Source organism: Gymnodraco acuticeps, unplaced genomic scaffold, assembly GCF_902827175.1.
Source record: "Gymnodraco acuticeps unplaced genomic scaffold, fGymAcu1.1, whole genome shotgun sequence".
Classification (NCBI taxonomy): domain Eukaryota; kingdom Metazoa; phylum Chordata; class Actinopteri; order Perciformes; family Bathydraconidae; genus Gymnodraco; species Gymnodraco acuticeps.
Genome location: NW_022991214.1, coordinates 165,513 through 189,506, shown reverse-complemented (window position 1 = coordinate 189,506; position 23,994 = coordinate 165,513). Strand labels below are relative to the sequence as shown.

At 40.3% G+C, this 23,994-nt stretch overlaps 1 protein-coding gene across 1 annotated transcript in view; it reads left to right on the top strand.

Annotated features, from left to right (window-relative positions):
* Positions 1 to 23,994, top strand: part of abcc9 (ATP-binding cassette, sub-family C (CFTR/MRP), member 9) — a gene marked incomplete at both ends in the record, with an annotated part of 81,462 nt that continues 57,468 nt past the window's right edge. Inside the window, 15 exon segments of the mRNA XM_034238689.1 lie at positions 1 to 67; positions 1,235 to 1,359; positions 2,071 to 2,237; positions 2,424 to 2,525; positions 2,985 to 3,125; positions 3,640 to 3,828; positions 7,714 to 7,746; positions 8,908 to 9,072; positions 11,301 to 11,456; positions 13,002 to 13,136; positions 14,811 to 14,973; positions 15,405 to 15,445; positions 15,575 to 15,717; positions 16,358 to 16,466; positions 17,493 to 17,600. Of these exon segments, the coding sequence (XP_034094580.1) occupies positions 1 to 67; positions 1,235 to 1,359; positions 2,071 to 2,237; positions 2,424 to 2,525; positions 2,985 to 3,125; positions 3,640 to 3,828; positions 7,714 to 7,746; positions 8,908 to 9,072; positions 11,301 to 11,456; positions 13,002 to 13,136; positions 14,811 to 14,973; positions 15,405 to 15,445; positions 15,575 to 15,717; positions 16,358 to 16,466; positions 17,493 to 17,600 (1,844 nt within the window).

The following is a 23,994-nucleotide window of genomic DNA, read 5'->3' as shown; positions in this document are numbered from 1 at the left end:
GGATCCTCACTTTCTCGCTGCTCTTCGTCCACGTCTGCGAGTTCGCCGAGGGCATCGTCTCCGACAAGTGAGACAAAGACACCAAAGTGCTGATTCTGAGTATAAACAGGTCTCTCTTGAGAATGAGACCCTGTGTCTCAATGAGATTTACACCTGTATAAATAAAAAAATAAAGCTTTTTTTTTTTTTTAACTGAATTTTTTTTAATAAGAAAGGGCGGAGCTTATGCCGGCTCATGCGGAACCGGGCAGATACTGGCCGTTTCTCAATATTGAGTATACCTGCTGCAGAGCCACTATTTCAAGTATACTACGTCATCAAGTGGCGCCGAATGCTGGGCATTTAACATGCATTTAAACAGTCCTTCGGAGCCACTCGATGACGTAGTATACTTGAAATAGTGGCTCTGCAGCATGTTCACTCGACATTGAGAAACGGCCTCTGTCTAAAATGCTGATGAAATGCAAGGATGATTAGATCAAGGATTCTCTCTGAAACAGTTTGGAGCTCAAAGGCTTTCTCTCTTGCCGGTTATACCACAAGGTGAGTTCCTTTTTACTTCCTGCTTCTTCACACACATGCTCTCCAGTACAGGTTAGCTCTGAGTGTTAGCGATGCTAATGTAAACACCGACCATATTACGTCCAAAACAGTCGTGCATTGTTTCTGATAGCAGCGTTTCTGATTGGGCCGTGGGTCCACATTTCAGATATGACGTCATATCGGACGCAAATCTGGATCAGCTCCGTTGTTCCCCGTTTTTAGAGATGTGGGTACGGAGGAAAAGAGAGGGTTTTATTTTCTGACGCTGCGTGAGTTCCCCGACACACCGGGGACACATGATGACGTAGAGAAGTGCATTTTTCATGATAGGTCCCCTTTAATATGTATATGTATAAATGTGTCTTTTGGTTGTGTATATATTAGGGATGGGAATTTGAAAGCAAATTTATATTCGAACATTCGACCCCCAAAAAAACGGTTAACCGCTGAATCATTTTGAATATTCGATGAATCATTCCCATCCCTAGTATATATAGCAATATACATATTTGCATATATATTTGTTTTTGTATTCCGGATTGTGGGAAACGGTATTTCGATCTCTCTGTCTGTACACACAAACTGAAAGATTGACAATAAAGTTGACTACTTTTTTTCTTCCTTTTCGCCCCAAATGAACCTTTTAATATCCACATGTTAATAGTTCTTATATTTCCCCCTCTTGCTGTAGGATGATGCTGACCACCACCCACCTTCATCTCTTCTTGCCGGCCTTCATGGGTTTCATCGCCGCGACAACATCAGTCGTTTACTATCACAACATCGAGACGTCCAACTTCCCCAAACTGCTGCTTGGTAACACTCATTAAACCTCGTCTGTTTTAGCTTTAACCTTTTATTAAACTAGTACATCCTTTCCAGCTTTTAAAAGAGGACTCAACTCGTTCATTATTGCACTTACATAACATTGTTGGATCCAAAAAAAGGATACAAATCTTAAGAAATCAAAAAATGTTCACCCTTTTCAGTGCTCATATATATTTTAATGTACATTTTAAGACAAGAACACGTCCAACTTTCCCAAACTGCTGCTCGGTAACACGCTAAAACCTCGTATTTTTTTGCTGTTCCCTTTTAATAATCCAGTATATCATTTCAAGCTTTTAAAGGAGGACTCGACAGATTTCATATTGTGTTAAAATTACATTGTTGGATCCAAAAAAAGGGTACAAATCTAAGAAATCAAAATGTTCTCACCCAATCTATTTCCTTATTAAAACCTGGCACTGACATTACCCACAATGCAACTCTGGAGCTGGTAATCATGTTTCCTACTCCACACCTGACTCAAGTGACATCTCTTGAGGACATTTATCAGACTAGTTTTTCACAAATTCACCTGGAAACACGCGTTGATGTTTAGAAATCAGAGACAATGACACAAGGAATATTCAGGAAGTATTTTCTTGTGCTCATATATATAGATTTTAAGTTACATTTTAAGATCCGTTATGTACCCGTGCGTTAATACGACACCACATCCCTCTCCTGTCTCCTGTTGCTCAGTCCTCTTCATCTACTGGGTGTTGGCGTTCATCACCAAGTCCATCAAGCTGTGGAAGTTTGCATCGCACGAGGTGGGCCCTCAGCACCTGAGGTTCTGCATCACGGCGCTGTTGGTGCTGCTGTACGGGCTGCTGATGGCCGTGGAGATCAACGTCATCAGAGTCAGGGTGAGGAGGCATCTGACGCCACTTTTTAAACAAAAAAACAAGTTGTAATTAACAATTGCATTTTTTTTAATGATTTGGTCACCATGTGCTTTTGGCATCCATATAATATAGATATTTTTATGCAATTTATTAATAAGTTGTCTGTCAATTTTGGTTGATTAATTTTGTCCTTTTCTCTCCCCGTAGAAGTACGTGTTCTTTGCCAACCCCCAGAAGGTGAAACCCCCCGAGGATTTGCAGGATTTAGGCGTTCGCTTCCTGCAGCCGTTTGTCAACCTGCTGTCTAAGGTACAAACAAACACACTTTTATATGTATTTTATTGTTTCCCTCAGAAACATAAAAAATAATTTGTATTTATATATTTTGTAATGTTCCAATGTTAAAGTTACATTTTTACATTTTTAATTAATTGAATTTCTTACATTTTCTATTTTTAATTGTATTTTTTAAAATTATTTTATTCTATTAATTAATTTTACAGATGAATAATCCCAAAAATATATATAAATAAATAGTGAAATAAATAATACAAATTACAAACCAAATTACAGGTACAAATAAATACAATTTACAAAATGTTAAAAATCATATCAATAAACGAATCAATTAGAGATACCATCAGGATCGACTGAAATGCAACAAAAGGTGCACTCTATTAAAAAATGTAGGCCATAAGATATAATTTATTCATCACAAAATATCACCTGTCAGCGGAGTAACCAGGACAAATTCTTGACACTTTTTAGGCAACATATTGGTGGATGAATCCTCTGATTATCGGAGCCCACAAGAGGCCGATCGAGTTGAAGAAGATCGGGAAGCTGCCCATCGCCATGAGAGCGCTCACCAACTACCTGAAGCTCAAAGACGCCTACGAGGACCAGAGGGTGAGTGGAGGAGGTCGAAATCTGACATGGTGATAGTATCGGAAGAATGATTTAGTCACGTTTAATGAGAGACTCTGAAAGTTTCAGGAACAAAGATTCTCTCTCTTTTGATCCATTTCTATAAAAACCTGTCTGAAAATGAGCTGATCAGATTTTGGCCACTTTATGATGTCATAACGATGTGTTGTCTTGTGTAACCATTAGCCAATCAGCAACAAGGTAACCCCCCCCCCCTTATCACCTGAATCTCCTCCTAGAGCACCATTGAGTTCTTTGTAACCAAATGTCTCTCAGAGGGGCGTGGGGAGGGGCTCCTTATTTTCATCTAAATTAACAGACAGAGAATCAGCACTTTGGAAACAGGACTGAAACAGAGGGGATTATGGGTAATGCTGCAATGATCTGTTTGGTGTTTCAGCCAATCAGAGACAGGTTCTGTTTATATCTGAGACCTGTGATATATTGATGAAGAACAGTATATTAGGGGTCCTTTAAATCCCTCCTCCCCCCTCAGACAGCAGAGGATCCCAACAAAGCCCCGTCCATCTGGCGCTCCATGTACCGAGCGTTCGGACGGCCCATCCTGCTCAGCTCCACCTTCAGATACCTGGCCGACCTGCTGGGCTTCGCCGGGCCGCTCTGCATCTGCGGCATCGTCAAGTACCTGAAGAAGGACAAGTTGTCAGAGCAGGACAAGGCCAAGGTAGGAGAGGAGGTGTGTGTGTGTTGTATGTGTGTGTGTGTGTGTGTGTGTGTGTGTGTGTGTGTGTGTGTGTGTGTGTGTGTGTGTGTGTGTGTGTCTACATTTGACCTTAAAACTTCTAAATATAACAGATGAAAGGCACCTGGAATATTGTTGCATCCACCTGATCCATTTTTCTCTCTTAATACATATATACTTTAGGACTGTCTTTGTTGTAAATGTTGTATCCTTTAATGCAGTGGTTCTCAACTGGTGGTCCGCGACCCAAATGTGAAAAATGACATACAGAGACATACAGTACGTGTAATCTGTGGTATTGGGATATAAATTAAAGAGGACTAAACTCTAGAACCCCTCTAAGCTTTCGAGACGATAATCTCGATCAAATAATCAAACACTTTTGAAAAGATACATCATTTTACCTTGAAGATTTTCGTTTTTTTAATCTGCCCTATGATTAAACAACCAATGGTTTGCTGAGAGCAGCTCTTAGTGTGAGGGTGGTGTCTTGGATTTGTTTGTGATCAGTAATTCAGTCAAGTTCAATTCCCGTCTTTTGCCAGTACCTGGAGGGGAAAACGCAGATCCTTGCTTCTGTGGAAATGCTTTGAGGCGTTCCTCAGGGAAATCAAAGATAAATCAAAGGCTGGAGGAAGTTGTTGCATGGATAAAGTGCACTGCATTAAGTTCAAAATTCAATTAAAAGTCTATTAGTCTTATGAAGGTTTACACAGGGTCATTGATAGAGTCAAGGCTGTTGGAAGAGAGAACAGCTTAGACCCCATTTACACGGGAACGTTTTAGTTTACGCACCGTATGCGTTTTCCAAAAAGTCTTCCGTTCACACGAAACCGCTCGACCCGCTGGAAACGCTGTAGTACATATGCCGGGCCTGTAAGTGGCGCTGCTGCCGCCACAAAATACACCAAAAGCAGCAAAGAAGACCCCGTAGCTTGGTTGCCATGGTTGCCCTTCTGTTTATTCTCCGCGGTGGACGGCGTGTGCTCCTGCTGTAAATCTCTCCGGTAGTCCACCAGCAGTCCACCAGCAGGGACGAGGGAACCGTGCGGCAGAGTTTCGCCGGTCAACATGTCCTTTAAAGTTTAAATCTTCCGGACAAAATTAGAAAAGTGCCGGTCAGAGGTCTTCTTTGTTATTTATTTAGCTTTAAAACAAATTGATAAGGACTCTATATAATAATATAAGAATAAAAAACGGAGCCTCTCTTTTCCTCCCCCTCTTCGGACAGCCCAGCAGCTGATCTCTGAGCGGGAAAGGTGGGGAGAGGGAGGCGGGGCTATTTAATCGTTATCAGGAAATGATCGTATAGGGCGTACACACGGAGCCGCTTGACCCCCCAGACCGTTCCGTTTGCAGATCTATCCACCTTGGGGTCCGTTTCTATCGTTTTGTTACGGCCTCGTGTAAACGAAAGGGCTATACGTAAGAGAAACTATGCGGATACAACCCGTATCGTCCTCGTGTAAACGGGGTCTTAATGCTCCAAATGGCTTCAGTATATGCTGACAGCTGTGAGATATAAAAGGACTGATTTGATTGAAAACTACCTTAGAAATTGATGAACAAAGTGCGATAAGAGGGTTGCATTTGAACAGCCTGTGGTGATCGAAAACTGAGACTCAGACGAGAAATGTAAACGTCATTAATTTTCTCTCCTGAGGAATCACTTTGGATATTTAAACGTGTCTCTAGACTGGTGTTCCTGGAGCCGTCAATGCGACCAAAGTTGGATTAAAGCGTTTACTCAATTACAGTTAAACCAAAATCAACTCCAAATGATGACATCATGGGTTGTCCACATTTCACCCTGATGTTGAAGCCAGTTTGATGTCACTGAGGCGTAGATCACAGTCATCATGTCACCACCAGAGTGTGTGTGACGTCTGAGTGTGTGAAAGGATATGTCTGTAATGTCATAAAGCCCTGAAATGACTTTACACACACACACTTGTAGTTGCATTTGTGTTGACCTTTGGGTGAACTAACACTCTGTTTGGGTCGATGAACGCTTCTACCCAAACAGCTTTTAATATGTGGACCTTTGTTGAAGTAATGCATTCCTTAAAGCTTACTCTATCTCTCTCTTGCACTGTTTCATGTTTTTTATTGTATTGTTGGAGACGCCTGGGACTTAATTAATGAATTGCCTGCACTACTATCAATGTGCAGGCTTAGTTATAGCTGCATATGTGAACTTTTCTACTATTTTTAACGTCCTCATCAAGCGACAGAGTGTAATATTGCAGTCTTTAAGCAAGTGTTTATCGCACACTAGTTGACATAAAGAACAAAAAAACGATAAATTGTGCAGCCCTTGGAGTTCATAAATCAACATCAGCGGGATCAAAGTTGTAGTAGGGCTGCTCGATTACAGCAAAAATCATAATCTCGATTATTTGGGTCAATAATTGATATCACGATTATTAAAAACGATTATCCATTTACTTTGAAAACATCAATTTAATGGAGAAAAAACATTTGAACAGTATGTTTTTAACAGTTGATTACCCTGAACTTTAAACATAACTCAACTGAAGAACCAATAAAAAAAAAAAAAAAAGTAATAATAATATTAAAAAAATAATCGTTTTATTTCGATTACGCTGTTTTCGTAATCGTTGCAAGCCATAATCGTAATTGCGATTAAAATACGATGAATTGAGCAGCCCTAACTTGTAGTTATTAATACAATAACCTAAAAACAATAGTATCTCCCGATGGCGGCTTAACAAAGCGGGTGCAGGCAGAGAGAAAGCAGAAGGTCCATTTGGCAGAGCCGATCACAGACTTCGACTCCTCTTAAATCCATCGTTACACACAGCAGACGCTCCTGTAATGGCAGTGTGTTTTCATTCAGTCCATTTGGCTGGATGTTGTTAGAGATGTGAGAGGCTGTCCGGTCTTCTGCCTTCCTTTAAAGTGGGTATAATGGGCAGGAGATAAAGAGCAGAGCAGCGCTGCATGGCTGAGTGACACGGAACATTCTCCACTCACATCACACTTTAAGACACACGCAGGCCTGCAGAGCATCACTATGTGCTTTTACTGCTACTGCTGTGTGTGCGTGTGTGTGTGTGTGTGTGTGTCCTAGCATTACTATACTTGTGGGGACCTAAATCTGTTTACACAGTCAAGTGTGGGGACTCGCCTCCCTTATGGGGACAAAATGGAGGTCCCCATGAGGGGAATCATTAATTTTAGGGTGAAGACTTGGTTAGGTTTAGGGTAAGGGTAAGGGTTAGGCATATGTTGGTTATGGTTAAGGTTAGGATAAGTCTCCAGGAAATGCATGTAAGTCAATGTAATGTCCCCTGAAGTGATGTATACATGGTATGTGTGTGCATATGTGTGTATGTATGTGTGTGTGTGTGTGTGTATGTGTGTGTATGTGTGTGTGTATATATTCCTTCACATGCTAAGAGTGGAATATATGGAAGGAATACTCCCATTGTTCACTATTTTCGAATGTTACTTCTCTCTTGATGTATTACCTTCAAATGTATATAAGTCTATGAGAAAATGAGCCTAGTTTTCTCTTGTTTATTACCTAAGATTGTAAGTCCATGAGAACATTTAGCTAATTTTCATTTGTGTTATTACCTCAGATTGTATAGAAGTCTATGAGAAAATGTCCTTACTTCCGGCAGTGGCTCAGTCAGAAGGGGCTTGGACTGGGAACTGTAGGGTCTCCGGTTCAAGTCCCCGACCAGACCTAAAAGATTGTATAGAAGTCTACAGTACTTCTGGCAAATCCAACAAATCCAGCTGCCCAAAAATATTTTACAATGATTTCAAATGTTTTTGATGAATTTCTGTTGTTTTCCTAATTTTCATTATCTTTCTTTTCTTCTTCTTTTACTTTAGGCATTGGAGGCGATGATGATTAGTGTAGCAAATGTGAGTTTATATGTTTTTATAATTATGATTCTATATTTTGTGATATTTTTTTATTCTGGATGTCTATCAAAAAAACTTTGTTGTCTGACAGCTGTTTCAAATAAAGATATAATAACATATTTATATAAACACGATAATTAAGTTAAAGCAAAAGTGTGCACTTACTTTGACTTTTCATGTTTATACACATATTACTTTTTCCTTTGACATTTATTTGTCATTTATTTTATTTAATTAAACAATTTAGCAAATGTCACAAAGCCCAATTTCCCCTGGGATAAATAAAGTGTTCTGATTCTGATGCCCTGCTCCATTCATTATTTTACCCTCAGTGGTTTATCGATAATTGCAAATTACTAGCTACAAATTAGAATCACCTTTATTGGGTGCGTCTCACTTCGGTTATTTCTCATTTCCTCGCTCCTCGGGCTCGGTCTCACCGGAAGTTGATTTGTCTGCGCCATCTTGAGTACCGTCCCAGTGGCCTTATTTGTGCCGGAGGATCGAGGAGTGATAACGGAGGAGCGATAACGGAGGAGCGATAACCGAGGAACCACCAGACCATCCTCCGGTGAAATCCTCAGACACTCGCCCCGCCCCCTTACTGTGTACCGCTCACTGATTGGACGATGCAGCGCATGCACTGATCTGGCTGCTGTCAGACGATCAGCTGTGCGGCGTCATCACAAACGGACGTCGCTTCACGTGACGCTCCGGAGGAAACGATGCCCCATTGCTCTTGAAACTAATTTCCCTGCTTCTCGTGGTTTCCTTGCGTCTCTCCATGCTTCAATGGTGGGAGAGACTAGATGCAGGGAAACGACGCAAGTGAAGGACGCAAGGAATCCATTTAACCGAAGTGAGATGCACCCATTGTCATTGCACAGAAATGCATTAAGCATCTAACCAGAAGTGCAAAACAAGTCAAATGCAGTGTTTGTCGTAGGATAATATAAATACAGACAGTATGAACACTATAAGGAGGTATAAACAATGAATGCACTCTAGATCAGGTTTAAAAAAAGACAGTATATCACCTGTTAATGTATCTGTGTGTGTGTGTGTGTGTGTGTGTGTGTGTGTGTGTGTGTGTGTGTGTGTGTGTGTGTGTGTGTGTGTGTGTGTGTGTGTGTGTGTGTGTGTGTGTGTGTGTGGTTACAGAACACTAAAATGGACGTGTACTTCATACCGTCCACCGAGCTGCTTCAGAACCCCTCAGTTCTCGCTGTTCTTCTCTTCCTGGCGTTGATCCTGCAGAGGACCTTCCTGCAGGCGTCATACTACGTTACCATAGAGACCGGCATCAACCTGCGCGGAGCCCTGCTGGTGAGTGAAGTGAAGCATTGTGGGTAGTGATGAAGTGAAGCATCGTGGGTATTTAACTCGAGACGCTTTGTTTACCCCATGCTGAGGTGTTGCTGTGAAAAGTATTCAAGAGAATGAAATGAAACAGAGAGGACATTTTCCATCGTCCTGTTTTTGGAAATGGAGACATTTAATTAATCATTTTGTTGAATGTGTCAAAGAGTAAGGACATTTTTTTAGAAGTTCTTACCTCTCTCTTAACGGTACAGTGATTAATGGACAGAATATTGAAAAGTAAATCCCCCTTTGGATGTTTACTAGACAATAAACCTACATTTGGGATTAATACTGACAAGAAAGTTCAAGTAAACAAAACCCTGATTAAAGAGTCCTCTCCTGATGATGTTCAGGTGTATATCAGTATGTAGTGTCTCTACTTTAAAGAGTCCTCTCCTCCTGATGTTCAGGTGTATATCAGTATGTAGTGTCTCTACTTTAAAGAGTCCTCTCCTGCTGATGTTCAGGTGTATATCAGTATGTAGTGTCTCTACTTTAAAGAGTCCTCTCCTGCTGATGTTCAGGTGTATATCAGTATGTAGTGTCTCTACTTTAAAGAGTCCTCTCCTGCTGATGTTCAGGTGTATATCAGTATGTAGTGTCTCTACTTTAAAGAGTCCTCTCCTGCTGATGTTCAGGTGTATATCAGTATGTAGTGTCTCTACTTTAAAGAGTCCTCTCCTGCTGATGTTCAGGTGTATATCAGTATGTAGTGTCTCTACTTTAAAGAGTCCTCTCCTGCTGATGTTCAGGTGTATATCAGTATGTAGTGTCTCTACTTTAAAGAGTCCTCTCCTGCTGATGTTCAGGTGTATATCAGTATGTAGTGTCTCTACTTTAAAGAGTTCTCTCCTGCTGATGTTCAGGTGTATATCAGTATGTAGTGTCTCTACTTTAAAGAGTCCTCTCCTGCTGATGTTCAGGTGTATATCAGTATGTAGTGTCTCTACTTTAAAGAGTCCTCTCCTGCTGATGTTCAGGTGTATATCAGTATGTAGTGTCTCTACTTTAAAGAGTCCTCTCCTGCTGATGTTCAGGTGTATATCAGTATGTAGTGTCTCTACTTTAAAGAGTCCTCTCCTGCTGATGTTCAGGTGTATATCAGTATGTAGTGTCTCTACTTTAAAGAGTCCTCTCCTGCTGATGTTCAGGTGTATATCAGTATGTAGTGTCTCTACTTTAAAGAGTTCTCTCCTGCTGATGTTCAGGTGTATATCAGTATGTAGTGGTCTCTACTTTAAAGAGTCCTCTCCTGCTGATGTTCAGGTGTATATCAGTATGTAGTGTCTCTACTTTAAAGAGTCCTCTCCTGCTGATGTTCAGGTGTATATCAGTATGTAGTGTCTCTACTTTAAAGAGTCCTCTCCTGCTGATGTTCAGGTGTATATCAGTATGTAGTGTCTCTACTTTAAAGAGTCCTCTCCTGCTGATGTTCAGGTGTATATCAGTATGTAGTGTCTCTACTTTAAAGAGTCCTCTCCTGCTGATGTTCAGGTGTATATCAGTATGTAGTGTCTCTACTTTAAAGAGTCCTCTCCTGCTGATGTTCAGGTGTATATCAGTATGTAGTGTCTCTACTTTAAAGAGTTCTCTCCTGCTGATGTTCAGGTGTATATCAGTATGTAGTGTCTCTACTTTAAAGAGTCCTCTCCTGCTGATGTTCAGGTGTATATCAGTATGTAGTGTATCTACTTTAAAGAGTCCTCTCCTGCTGATGTTCAGGTGTATATCAGTATGTAGTGTCTCTACTTTAAAGAGTCCTCTCCTGCTGATGTTCAGGTGTATATCAGTATGTAGTGTCTCTACTTTAAAGAGTCCTCTCCTGCTGATGTTCAGGTGTATATCAGTATGTAGTGTCTCTACTTTAAAGAGTTCTCTCCTGCTGATGTTCAGGTGTATATCAGTATGTAGTGCCTCTACTTTAAAGAGTCCTCTCCTGCTGATGTTCAGGTGTATATCAGTATGTAGTGTCTCTACTTTAAAGAGTCCTCTCCTGCTGATGTTCAGGTGTATATCAGTATGTAGTGTCTCTACTTTAAAGAGTCCTCTCCTGCTGATGTTCAGGTGTATAGGAGAGGGAAAACCCCCCAGAAAGCACAATAGGGCCTCTTTAATCGATACCTTTGTAAAATGAATGCAGCATCAAATCCATAGTTGTAATGATATATGTCTATGTCTGTTTCATTCCCTAGGCGATGATTTACAACAAGATCCTGCGTCTGTCCACCTCCAACATGTCGATGGGGGAGATGACGATCGGGCAGATCAACAACCTGGTTGCTATTGAGACCAACCAGCTGATGTGGTTCTTCTTCCTCTGCCCCAACCTTTGGGCCATGCCTGTGCAGGTAACAGCACCTCCATGCATTCAATGTTCTGTAATGATGTTGCATTAACAACTTTAATGGTTTGTGAATGTAAACTTGATTTATATTTAGTTTTTGTTATCGTTAATTTGTAAATTCAACATTTTCTACTTTCTTGTTTAATTCTAGTCTTTTTAATTTGTATTGTACAATGCCATGTCTTTCATGCTGCTGCAACACAACATTTCCCCAAATTGGGACCAATAAAGTACTTCTTATCTCATCTTATCTTCTTATCTTAAATGCCTTTTGTAGGTGAGGAAAACATACAAATAAAATATGGAGCTGGGGAAGCTTATATTAACAAGATAAATGATCAATTTAAAAACATAAAATGCATTTTTTTGGGTTAAGATATCCTCCTAAGATCCCCTTAAATCCCCCTTGACCCTCCTATTGCCTTCGTCCCCCCTTACTTTGGTGTTCGCGGTCAAATTTGACCGGTCCTGTTTAACTATATTACATTAACACAAAAACCATTAATCATCACCAAATGTCATTTAACACCCTTTCAAACTGTACATATTGTATCAGACTACTGGTGTACATGAAGAACTGCAGTAAATATACAAAGAACAGACACTGAACATGTATTGCATGTGCCAGGTGTGATCCATGTGGGGGAGGGGCACATAAGAGCGGGAAATGTTTCAAATTGTTCTGTGTGTGTGTGTGTCAGGTGTGATTCACATGGGGGGATGGGCACATAAGGGTGGGGGGGGTGTAACACATCTAGAGTATGTGTGTGTGTGTGTGTGTGTGTGTGTGTGTGGGTGTGTGTGTGTGTGTGTGTGTGTGTGTGTGTGTGTGTGTGTGTGTGTGTGTGTGTGTGTGTGTGTGTGTGTGTGTGTGTGTGTGTGTGTGTGTGTGTGTGTGTGTGTGTGTGATCCAGATGGTTACTTATTCCTTTTCTTTATGGCGGTCATGTGACCGGGAACACCATGGGTGTTACAAAGTTGACTAAATCATCCAAAATGCAATGAAAGTGGTGATCAGCCATTTTATATGTTCAAATGTCTACTGTGAGGGATATCATAAAGCCTTGATGAAATTGAATGTAAAACAAAAAAGTTATGATCGATGAAAGTAGTGAATCGGTCAGATTTGACCCGAAGACAACAGGAGGGTTAAGAAAAACACCTTTTTTTCTTTTAAATGTGTGACTTTAGTCAAGGTGTATCAATATTTTTTTGTAGAATAATCACATTTTGCAAGCATATGTGTCTATGATGTGATGAAGCTAAATCAACCTTGCGACGTGAAGTGATGTAGTTAAAAAAACAAACAAGAAATACCCAAACATTTTAAGAGTGTGGAAATGTGTCACTTGCACATGTTAATCTAATATCTTTTAATCAAATATCTTTTCATTTTAGAGATTGCTAATTGCTTTTTATTTATTTGTAGACCTCAAAAAGGAGTCGAAGAAACATCTGAGTTATTTCCCCGTAGTATTACCCCCTCCTCTAATTCCTCCGTATCATTTATTTGATCCTAAAACGACCCTAATTCCTCCTCTCTCTGCAGATTATTATGGGAGTGATCCTGCTCTATTACCTGCTGGGCTGGAGCGCTCTGGTCGGAGCGTCTGTTATCGTCCTGCTGGCCCCCGTCCAGTACCTCATCGCTACAAAGCTGGCAGACACTCAGAAAAGCACACTGGTGAGCGGCTGGCTTATATAACTGTTTATTTAAAAATGTTTCCAGAGATGGCAAAAGTACACACATGCTTTACTCAAGTAGAAGTACAGATACTCGTGTTTAAAATACTCTGGTGAAAGTAGAAGTACTGACTAAACTTCTTTACTCAAGTCAAAGTAAAGAGGCTTTGAAATGTACTTCAGTAAAAAGTACCCATAACTAGCAGCTGCTTTAAAGAGTACCTGACCTCCCTTTATATTAATAGAACAATAATGTCATTGTTAGCTAATGAATGTTTCCATGCTGAACAACGGCAACATGACAACGTTTCCATTGGTCCCTCTTCTTTAGAGAAGACCAGGAAATGATGGATACACGGATCGTGTTCAAATCAATAGGCACGCAATGACTCTAAAGAATAATGATCACGCACCAAACACACATTCAGACTAAAGGAACCAGCTGTTTGGAAAATGAGAGAAGTAGAAAGTACAGGTATTTGAGTTCAACATGTAAGAAGTAGAAAGTACAGGTATTTGAGTTCAACATGTAAGAAGTAGAAAGTACAGGTATTTGAGTTCAACATGTGAGAAGTAGAAAGTACAGGTATTTGAGTTCAACATGTAAGAAGTAGAAAGTACAGGTATTTGAGTTCAACATGTGAGAAGTAAAAAGTACAGGTATTTGTGTTCAACATGTAAGAAGTAGAAAGTACAGGTATTTGAGTTCAACATGTAAGAAGTAGAAAGTACAGGTATTTGTGTTCAACATGTAAGAAGTAGAAAGTACAGGTATTTGTGTTCAACATGTAAGAAGTAGAAAGTACAGGTATTTGAGTTCAACATGTAAGAAGTAGAAAGTACAAGTATTTGGGTTCAACATGTAAGAAGTAGAAAGTACAGGTATTTGAGTTCAACATGAAAGAAGTAGAAAGTACAGGTATTTGAGTTCAACATGTAAGAAGTAGAAAGTACAGGTATTTGGGTTCAACATGTGAGAAGTAGAAAGTACAAGTATTTGGGTTCAACATGTAAGAAGTAGAAAGTACAAGTATTTGGGTTCAACATGTAAGAAGTAGGAAGTACAGGTATTTGAGTTCAACATGTAAGAAGTAGAAAGTACAAGTATTTGGGTTCAACATGTAAGAAGTAGGAAGTACAGGTATTTGTGTTCAACATGTAAGAAGTAGAAAGTACAGGTATTTGAGTTCAACATGTAAGAAGTAGAAAGTACAGGTATTTGAGTTCAACATGTGAGAAGTAGAAAGTACAGGTATTTGAGTTCAACATGTAAGAAGTAGAAAGTACAGGTATTTGGGTTCAACATGTAAGAAGTAGAAAGTACAGGTATTTGAGTTCAACATGTGAGAAGTAGAAAGTACAGGTATTTGAGTTCAACATGTAAGAAGTAGAAAGTACAGGTATTTGTGTTCAACATGTAAGAAGTAGAAAGTACAGGTATTTGAGTTCAACATGTGAGAAGTAGAAAGTACAGGTATTTGTGTTCAACATGTAAGAAGTCAAAGTAAAATGTCATCAGAAAATAAGTAGTGGAGTAAAGTACTGATACCAGAAAAATGTACTTAAGTACAGTAACGAAGTATTTGTACTTCCCACCTCTGAATGTGTCATATTTCCTGCAGACTTCATGATGTAAACCCAGTATTTCACAGACTTTATTTCCCTCTGCTTTCAGGAGCACTCTACAGATCGTCTGAAGAAGACCTCGGAGATCTTGAAGGGTATAAAGTTGTTAAAGCTTTACGCCTGGGAGAATATCTTCTGCGACAGCGTGGAGGAAACCAGAGGGAAGGAGCTCACCAGCCTCAGGACCTTCGCCTTCTACACCTCCATGTCCAGTAAGATGGAGACAAACACCTGAGTTTAAATGATGCTAAATGCAGAAAATAGACCCTCTATGGGGATTGGTAAAGAAAGACAGGACATGTGGTATAATAATATAATAAAATTACAACTAAATAAAAAATTTAAAAAAAGTACATGTGACTTTGATAAGTGAATTAGTCTGTGTGTGTATAGGGAAATAAAACAGCAAGTCTTTTAGGCTTTAATTAGGGAAAAGTATTAATACTATACGGTAAAAATACTCCATTGCAAGTAAAAGTACTGCATTGATAAGTAAAAGTATTTAGGTTTGATAAGAAAAATGTACTCAAAGTATTGGGAATAAATACAAAATTAAAATATGTATTATTTACATTTTATACTCATTATATTCTATTAAATTATACATTTTCTTGATGTCTGTTCAAATTCTCTCTCTCTCCAGTCTTCATGAACGCTGCGATCCCCATTGCTGCCGTGCTCGCGGTAAGTCACTTTCACCTCAAATCATTTCTTCCTTCATCTCCATTGTGCTGCTTCTTTCTGCTTCCTTCAACTATAACATGACACGTGAATACCAACAAGGCTTACTGATCTTCACTTCTTGTCTCGTAGACGTTTGTGATGTCTCATTTCCTGAATGAAAAAGGCCCCACTCCTCACGAGGCCTTCGCTGCTCTGGCGCTGTTCCACATCCTCGTCACTCCTCTCTTCCTGCTCTCCACTGTGGTCAGATTCGCTGTGAAGGCTCTCGTCAGGTGAGTGTGTGTGTGTGTGTGTGTGTGTGTGTGTATGTGTGTGGCATAGCATTACTATACTTGTGGGGACCTAAATCTGTCTACACAGTCACGTGTGGGGACTCGCCTCCCTTATGGAGACAACGCTAACTTAGGGTTAGGCATGTGTTGGTTATGGTTAAAGTTAGGGTAAGTCTCCAGGAAATGCATGTAAGTCAATGCAATGTCCCCTGAAGTGATGTATACATGGTGTGTGTGTGTGTGTGTGTGTGTGTGTGTGTGTGTGTGTGTGTGTGTGTGTGTGTGTGTGTGTGTGTGTGTGGGTTGTGGACATGACTAAAAAAGGCTGTGATACAAACATCTAATTAAAGGAACATGGAGGAAACCTGACAGCAGGGAGGAGAAACTCTAACCTCCTCAGAGATTAGCGCTATCTGTGTCGTCACAATCATCCTCGCTCAAATGTGTGTGTGTGTGTGTGTGTGTGTGTGTGTGTGTGTACATTTGACCTTAAAACGTATAAATATAACAGACGAAAGGCACCTGTAAAGCTTTTCCATCCACCTGAATCCACATATTGGTGTGATCATTTTTTACTTTAGGATCGTTTTATCCTTTAATATAAATGTGTGTGTGTGTGTGTGTGTGTGTGTGTTGGCAGTGTCGAGAAGCTCAATGAGTTTCTCCAGAGTGACGAAATCGGAGACGACAGCTGGAGGAACGGTGACATGTCTGTTTCCATGGAAGCAGGAAAGAAACACTCAGGCGGGGTGAGTGTTAACGAGTTCTAACGAGAACAGGATCAATTAGCACAATTATCTTCGTAACACCAGTTTGAATTCATATCAGGATTTCAACAGGAACTTTGTGGTTTGTATTCAGTCTCGTTAATACCTGATATCTGCAGAGGATAGACACAGCTGAAAAGTAGCAGATATTCACACTTCTTTATAAAATCCTTGAGTTCTTGGAAAACCTTGTGGATCTTCATCTACAAACAGTTTTGGAGTCTCCGCAACTTTCGGTAGAAATGTAAACATCCCACTTGTTTTACTTTCAAGCTAATTTAGTAGACAGTAGAAATAAGACCACAGTCGATCAAAAGGCAATAATTATAAGACCCTGGTATTCAAAACCACAAATGTTCCTTGAGTTTATTCCAACATTTCAGTGCCTTATGAAGAAGGGCATACTTAAATGCAAAAAAGGACTATTTTATTTAAGGTAGGGGTCTTTTGGATAAAATCAGGCACCTGTTTATCTGCAGAAAAGGAAGTCAAACTGTTAAAAAAGCAGAAAGCAACGAGTAAATCTGCGGCAAAGAATGCCTCTAATTAAGATCTGAGACTCGTGCAACTCACAGAAGTCACATTAAATATCTGCTGGGTAACGAAGAGCTGAAAAAACAAATCAAACATTCATGCCATTTTAAAACAGATGCCAAGACATCCTTTTAAAACTGTTTTATAGACATCGTTTCATGGTTTTTAAACACGAGTATCTGTACTTCTACTTCAGTAAAGGATGTGTGTACTTTTGCCATCTCTGCTACTAAAATACCAAATGTACATGCAGAGCAGCGCCTCTGATGAACAGGATGTTTTCTATGTGTCTGGATAATGTGTGAGCAGTGGGATTTGAACCTTCGGGGTTAACATCCTCCGTCTCAGAGGGAACCCCCGCTCTACTTCCTCTCCCCGAGGAACTGAAGCGGATGCAGGAAAGTCTTCAGTTTCATATTTATTGCTAACTTCATCTCTCTCTCTCTCTCTGTGTGTTTTAATGTCCCCCTGAAGACCAAAGCCATCAACAGGAAGCAGCCGATACGCTACCAGATGGATAACTACGAGCTGCCGACCAGGCGACAGATGAGACCCACGGAGACGGAGGATGTGGCTGTCAAGGTCAGGGTCAAAGGTCACGTTTAGGGGAATGGTTAAAGGGGGGGAAAGATTATAGGGAAAAAACTGCCATATATACTGTTAGAAAAATCTCACTTGTCCCCGGCTTGAGCTTGAATCTCAGGATCCATGTATCTGTGATCCTCTCCAGAATGGAAGTAGTCATCACATACAGAGCATCAAGTAGTTCCTGAACAGTGTCCTTCACATGCTGATATCCAAGAGAGGGAGTTACACAGTCACAAGATGGAGGAATAGAAAGCAGTATTCAATGTTTACTTCAGATTAGCTCCACGTCAGAAATGAGCATGCTTGATGTCTCTCTCCATAGAGGCTGAATCATCATGTTAATCACATAGCTATCATATGCCTCAAACAGTCCTGATGCTCTTCTAGGTAATCACACATCCTGTCATGTTCACAGCTACAGTTGGGATACCTTTGTTATCATGTTACTCTCATACTGGAAGAGGACATTCAGTATTTTCCCAACATGTACCATCCATACTTCCGCTCCCTTTCCCCACGTTTGATTATATCTGATCTTGCCTGCCTTCCTTTACTGCCAAGGTCAAATGTTCAAAAGATTTTTAACTGGGCCTTTTTTCTGACTTTTTCAGTAGTTATCAATGAGGAGAGAGCCGTCACTTTAATCTACAGCAACAAAAGGGCTGAACCCATTTTTACTTTACAGAAAAGCGCCTGCAGAAACTGGAGGAAAAGCTCATTTTTGGCAGTGTATTTCAGCAGTGGCTCAGTCAGTAGCGGCTTTGACTGTGAGCCGTAGGGTCGCCGGTTCAACTCCCCGAACAGACCTAAATATGGAGTGTGGACTGCTACTTGGAGAGGTCCTAGTTCACCTCCTGCCCTGAGCAAGGAACCGGACACCCCTCATTCCCATTGCTTCCAGGGCGCTGTACAATAGCTGCACTGCTCCTGGTACTAGACTCCTGGTACTAGGATGGGTTAAAAGCAGAGGACACATGTCACTGTGTGCTGTGCATGTGAGACCATTAAAGAGGGTTTCATCCCTCCCTATTCTATTCTTCTATCCTATAAAAAAGACCAATAAATGAAGAAGATCAGCCAGGCAGACACTTGTTGTTCCTGCCGCTGAGTTTTGTATTTCTAACGCTACGGCAGTCAAACTGAGCAGGAAAAAGGCCCATTGATAATGAAGTGTGAGAGCAAGCATGTTCATGGTGTTGTTGCATGGTGAAAAAAGGGTGTCAAACTAATTCAAAGTAGCACCAAAAGAGGTAGAAAAAAGGCACGTCTGTCTTTTAAAAACGGTGTCAAGATATTGAGACTTTATGATAGCCATGCAAACACACCATGTGGACAAAGGGTCTAAAGCCCCGGACACTCCAAGCCGATTTTGGCCTTCGATGGATGTCAGGCCGACGATGAGCGTCGTGTTGCCCTACTCAGATTGGTGTGTCCCGCACCGTCGTGTCTTTTCGGCCGTGCCGACACCTTTTTGGCCGATTGCCTACCGATTCTATATGTCGAATGGGTAGGCAATCGGTCAAAGGCTGTCAGTCAAATAAATCACTCTGATTGGCTGTTCAGCTAGCGAATCAGTGCATGAGAAGCTAAACGGAAGTGAGGGACCCAAACAAACTATTAAGAAGGCAAATCTGAGTGTATCACGCAGTCTGTCTTCCGGTTGTTGCCTCTTTTGAATGACGAATACACACTACCGCCGCCTGCTGGTAAGGAGAGTTATTGCCACTCACGCATGCGCAGTTCGTACGTGCTTCTTGGCCGTAAACTGAAGTCTTTGCGGTGTGTTCCAGTGCGACACATGGCCAAGACGCAACAGTCGGGGTCCGTCTGTGTCAGTTCTTTGGTGTCAGTTCTTTGGTGTCAGCTTGGTGTGTCCCTACGTTAAGGTTCGATAGCTCTTTACAGGAAGTTATTTTAGACGTAGAACCTGCTTTTTTTAATGCAGCCTCTATAATCCGTCCATTATTAATCCCAGTTTCCTCCTATTACGTAATGGTGTCCATCTTTCTTTAAAAACGTCCCTCTGTAATCGTAGCATATATTATGTACTTTTTTAGAATTGTCAGCCACTCGCCATCCATTCTATTTGTGGGGGCACCGCACCCCCCCCCCCCCCCCTCCCCGCAAGAAAAGCCAAAGGCTCATTGTTAATGAGTGAGACACACCGGAGTTGAGGATCTGTGGGGTTTATTCTCCTAAAAATATAATTTAGGCATTTAGCAGACGCCTTATTCCAAAGCGACTTACAATGACCGATTACAGGGACATTCTCCCTGGAGCAACTGAGGGCTAAGTGCCTTACTCAAGGGCACACTAGTGGTGTTCCAGGCGGGATTCGAACTCGCAACCTTCCGATCATCAGCCCACCTCACTATCCATTAGACCAGTGTTTTTCAAAGTGGGGGCCGCCAGGGGGCGCCATGGGGGTCACGCAAAGTTTGAGGGAAACAGAATTTTTTATTTAAAAAAAAAAAAAAATGTTTTCTTTTTTTAGATGTTATTAATAACTGTATATTAATCAATCTATGTGTCCTTTGATGCCAATCTTTTAATATTTTTTGTTTTTGAATCACACGGACACCCTTCAAGCCAATCAGAATCGAGCTGCCGCTACTGAGAGTGAAAATCTGCTCAGCTTTTGGAGCAAGTGAGAGCTAGTGAATGTTTCGCTCTGCAGCTGGACGAGAGCACGGATGTAGCAAATGTCGCAGAAATGCTTGCATACATCAGATTTATTTCAGAAGACAACTTTGTTGAGGAAATATTATTTTGCAAAGCACTGGAAGGTAGGACCACATGAAGAGACATTTTCCAAGTTTTAGATGAGTACATCATCTCAAACGGACTTGACTGGTCTCGTTGTGTGGGTGTGTGTTCAGATGGGGCAGTGGGGCTGTGACCGGCAAAGAAAGCGGAGTGACAGCTTCGATCAGGCAGAAGGCCCCAAATGTAGTGGCAACGCACTGCATGCTCCATCGCGAGGCACTTTTTTTTAAAACAGGGGGGTCCCCGCCAGAGGATAATGCTATATGGGGGTCCTTGGCATGGCAAAGTTTGGGAACCCCTGCATTAGACCAACAAAAAAAAAAAAAAAAAAATATTATTATTTTTTTTTATCAGATCCATTCGTGGCGGACGATATTTATTTGTGGCGCCACAAATAAATCAATGTATGCCATCTTATTGTAATCGTTTTATTGGCCGCTGTTAGTAATATTTGTAAGAGGTAGAACCAGGTTTTTAATAAAGTAGGAGTAGAAAACGTGATGTCAGAGGAACTAGAGATGAACTCAACTATCCTGACGACTGCTGGAACTTTTACGACCCCACATACTGATAAAGTTTAAGGAGGCCTTAGGGGGAAAGACAGCTTTATATACAGAAGGAAGAGCGGCCAGTTTAATAAGAGTGGGGATAGAAGAGAGGGCAGTTAAGAGGGGGAAAGATACAATAACATAAGTAGGCCTCGTCATTGGTTTAAGTGTTTTTTAAGACAGATTTTTTTATTTCCAACACACCCAAATGTTGTCATGTAAGAAGACAATAATAATTAACTCACAAACATGTTTAAAAAAAGCTAAAGTTATTTCCAAAAAACAACAGAAATACATCATAAAATGACACTTGCATACATTTAAAAACAGACGTTAAAAAGCCATAATACAAATGAATAGTGGTTTTTAAACATATTATTAGATGTTTTTGTACATGATTTGCTTCAATTATGTTCCTAGTAGTTTTATAATAAAAAATAATAATGCCAGATCTTTTCTTGACAAATTGGCACTTCTAGACAGTGGATCATATAATAACATAATTAAAAATTAAAAGGCAATTACCGATACACAGGCTAAATCGTGTATACCTGCTATGCTAGCTCTAAAATAAACATTAACACTTTCAGGTGTGTTTTAAACAAGATGTATTTATAAATATATAAATACAAGTCTTTAAAATTGTTGGTTGGGTTTAAACTGACACTATTTTTGCAGATATTTCTGTATTTATGCGTTTAATTTTATGGTGGAGGGTCGTTATCTCTCACACATACAGAGACACGTAGGAGCTGCTCTCTAATACCGCCATTTATTTAACAACGTCAACAGCTGTTTCATATCTCGTGTGTTTGTACATCCATGGGTCACTTCTGGGTGCGTGGAATCATACGTGTACTCTGTCTTAACAGGAAGTGTAGGATTCACACGAGAATTAGCTAACCCCTCAAAGGGCCTTGTGAATGAGTCCGACTTTTTCTCAGCGCTGCACTTCCTGTCTCTTCTCTGCAAAGACGTCGGTCACTTAATTAAAACGAGAGGAAGCGAAGGGTTTTCCATACCATCAGTCTTGGTTGTGAGGATTTGATTTATCATCTATTAAACATTACATAGGCTAAGTGTGTCACTCACTACCCAAGCATTACACCCATATATGATATATATATATATATATATACAGTTTATGTTGTATTTATTGCCATCAATATGTAGCGTTATCCACTTTTTTTTAACGTTTCTTTTAACCAATGTGGTACGATTGTTTGATTTGATCCCAAAATGTGATGTTTGGGTTTGTAGTCAGGGCCACAAACAAGTTATTCCACGAGAAACTCACACAAAAAAAATGGTTCTCTCTTAAACTAGCTTTGTCCACGGGGGTATTGCCTTAAAAAATATAAGTAAAGACACACAATTGCAAGCTCTTGAAATACTAATGCATATATGCAGTGAGAGTTACCTAGGAAATGTCGTTGTACTTTGTATGATGGCAATAAAGATATATTGAATAAAGAAAAGAATATCAATCAATATATAAATAAACATTGATTGATTGATATTCTTGATATTCCTATCTATCTACAGTACAATGCTGTTCTGTAGCATTGAGTGTGTCGTTCTTTGGGACCCAAGATGTTCTCCTACTGGCTCTATGCAAATAAAAAAACTCATGCAACCAGATTATGTGCAGCTCATAAGTATGTGTCTGTAGGTGTTTTTCCTAATGATATCAGCGACCATTGCGTTAGGAGCACTAAGTTGCCCAAAGCCAAGGGCCTTATTGTGCTCAGGCGCTGCTTCAAACACTTCTCTGAGCAGGCTTTCCTACACGATCTGGCGGAGGTTAAATGGCACTTCATAGCGTTAATTCCATCTGTCGATGTTGCCGTCCAATTTTTTATTGATCACTTTTTATCGATTATTAATAGACATACCCCCCTTAGAGTTAACAATAGGAACACTCCATGGTTTACTAGAGAATTATCTGATCTCATTCATGATCGAAATAAGCAATGGTCTTTAGCTAGGAAGTCTAACACTAGTGATGACTGGCTTATTTTTCGTGTCCTCAGAAATAAATGTTCAGCCCTTATTAAAAAATCTAAAGCTGATTACTATCTGAGCTTAACCACTGATAGTTTTAATGACCATTCTAAATTCTGGAAAACAATTAAATCACTTCAGAACAAGAAGGTTTCTAGTTTCCCACAAAAACTGATGGTCAGTGATTCTTTTATTTCAGATTCCGATGGTATGTCTAATGCTTTCAGTGCTCACTTCAAAAAGGCTGGGGTGTCAAACTCAAGGCCCGGGGGCCAAATCCGGCCTACGACTTCATTTTCTGTGGCCCCATAAGAGCCTGCAAAGAATATAAATATGTTTATTATACAGTTACATGTTACTTTACATAAGCACGTTGCCCATAAACTACATGTCCCACAATGCATCTCAAATTTGACTTTTTTCTCAGAATTTGTCTTTTTTTTCAAAATGTTGCTTTTTCCCCAAAATGTTAATTTCCCCCCCAAAATGTCGTTTTGGCTCTTTTCAAATCATTTTGTGACATTCTCACTGAAGAGACTTGCAATTATTTGTCCTAGACTTCTGCTTTCAAACGTAGTTAATTATGAAGTTATTACCCTATCCGATAATAATCCAATGCAGAGGCAATAATGTTATATAATACATTATTTTATGTATTAGATATTTTTATATGTATTTTTATATAGTCTTAAAGTTACAACCGGCCGTTTGAGTGCAACCATAATGCTGATGTGGCCCGTGATGAAATTGAGTTTGACACCCCTGCTCTAAATGGTCGTACTCACAGCCCTATAGTCAAGAGATGAACTCCCCTGTTTCTGATTTAGCTTCTTTCTCGGTCTCTGAAGTCTTACAGGGTTTGCACTCAATTGATCCTGTCTGCCGGGCCTGACGGCCTCGACCCGTTCTTTTAAAAAATGGCAGCTCAGATTATAGCTCAACCAGTTACTGATATTGTTAATCTCTCCCTGTCCACTCACACACTGCCAGCTGTGTGGAAGCAAGCTCTGGTATCGCCCCTCTTGAAAGCTGGTGATCCCACGGAGTTGAATAACTATCGTCCTCTCTCA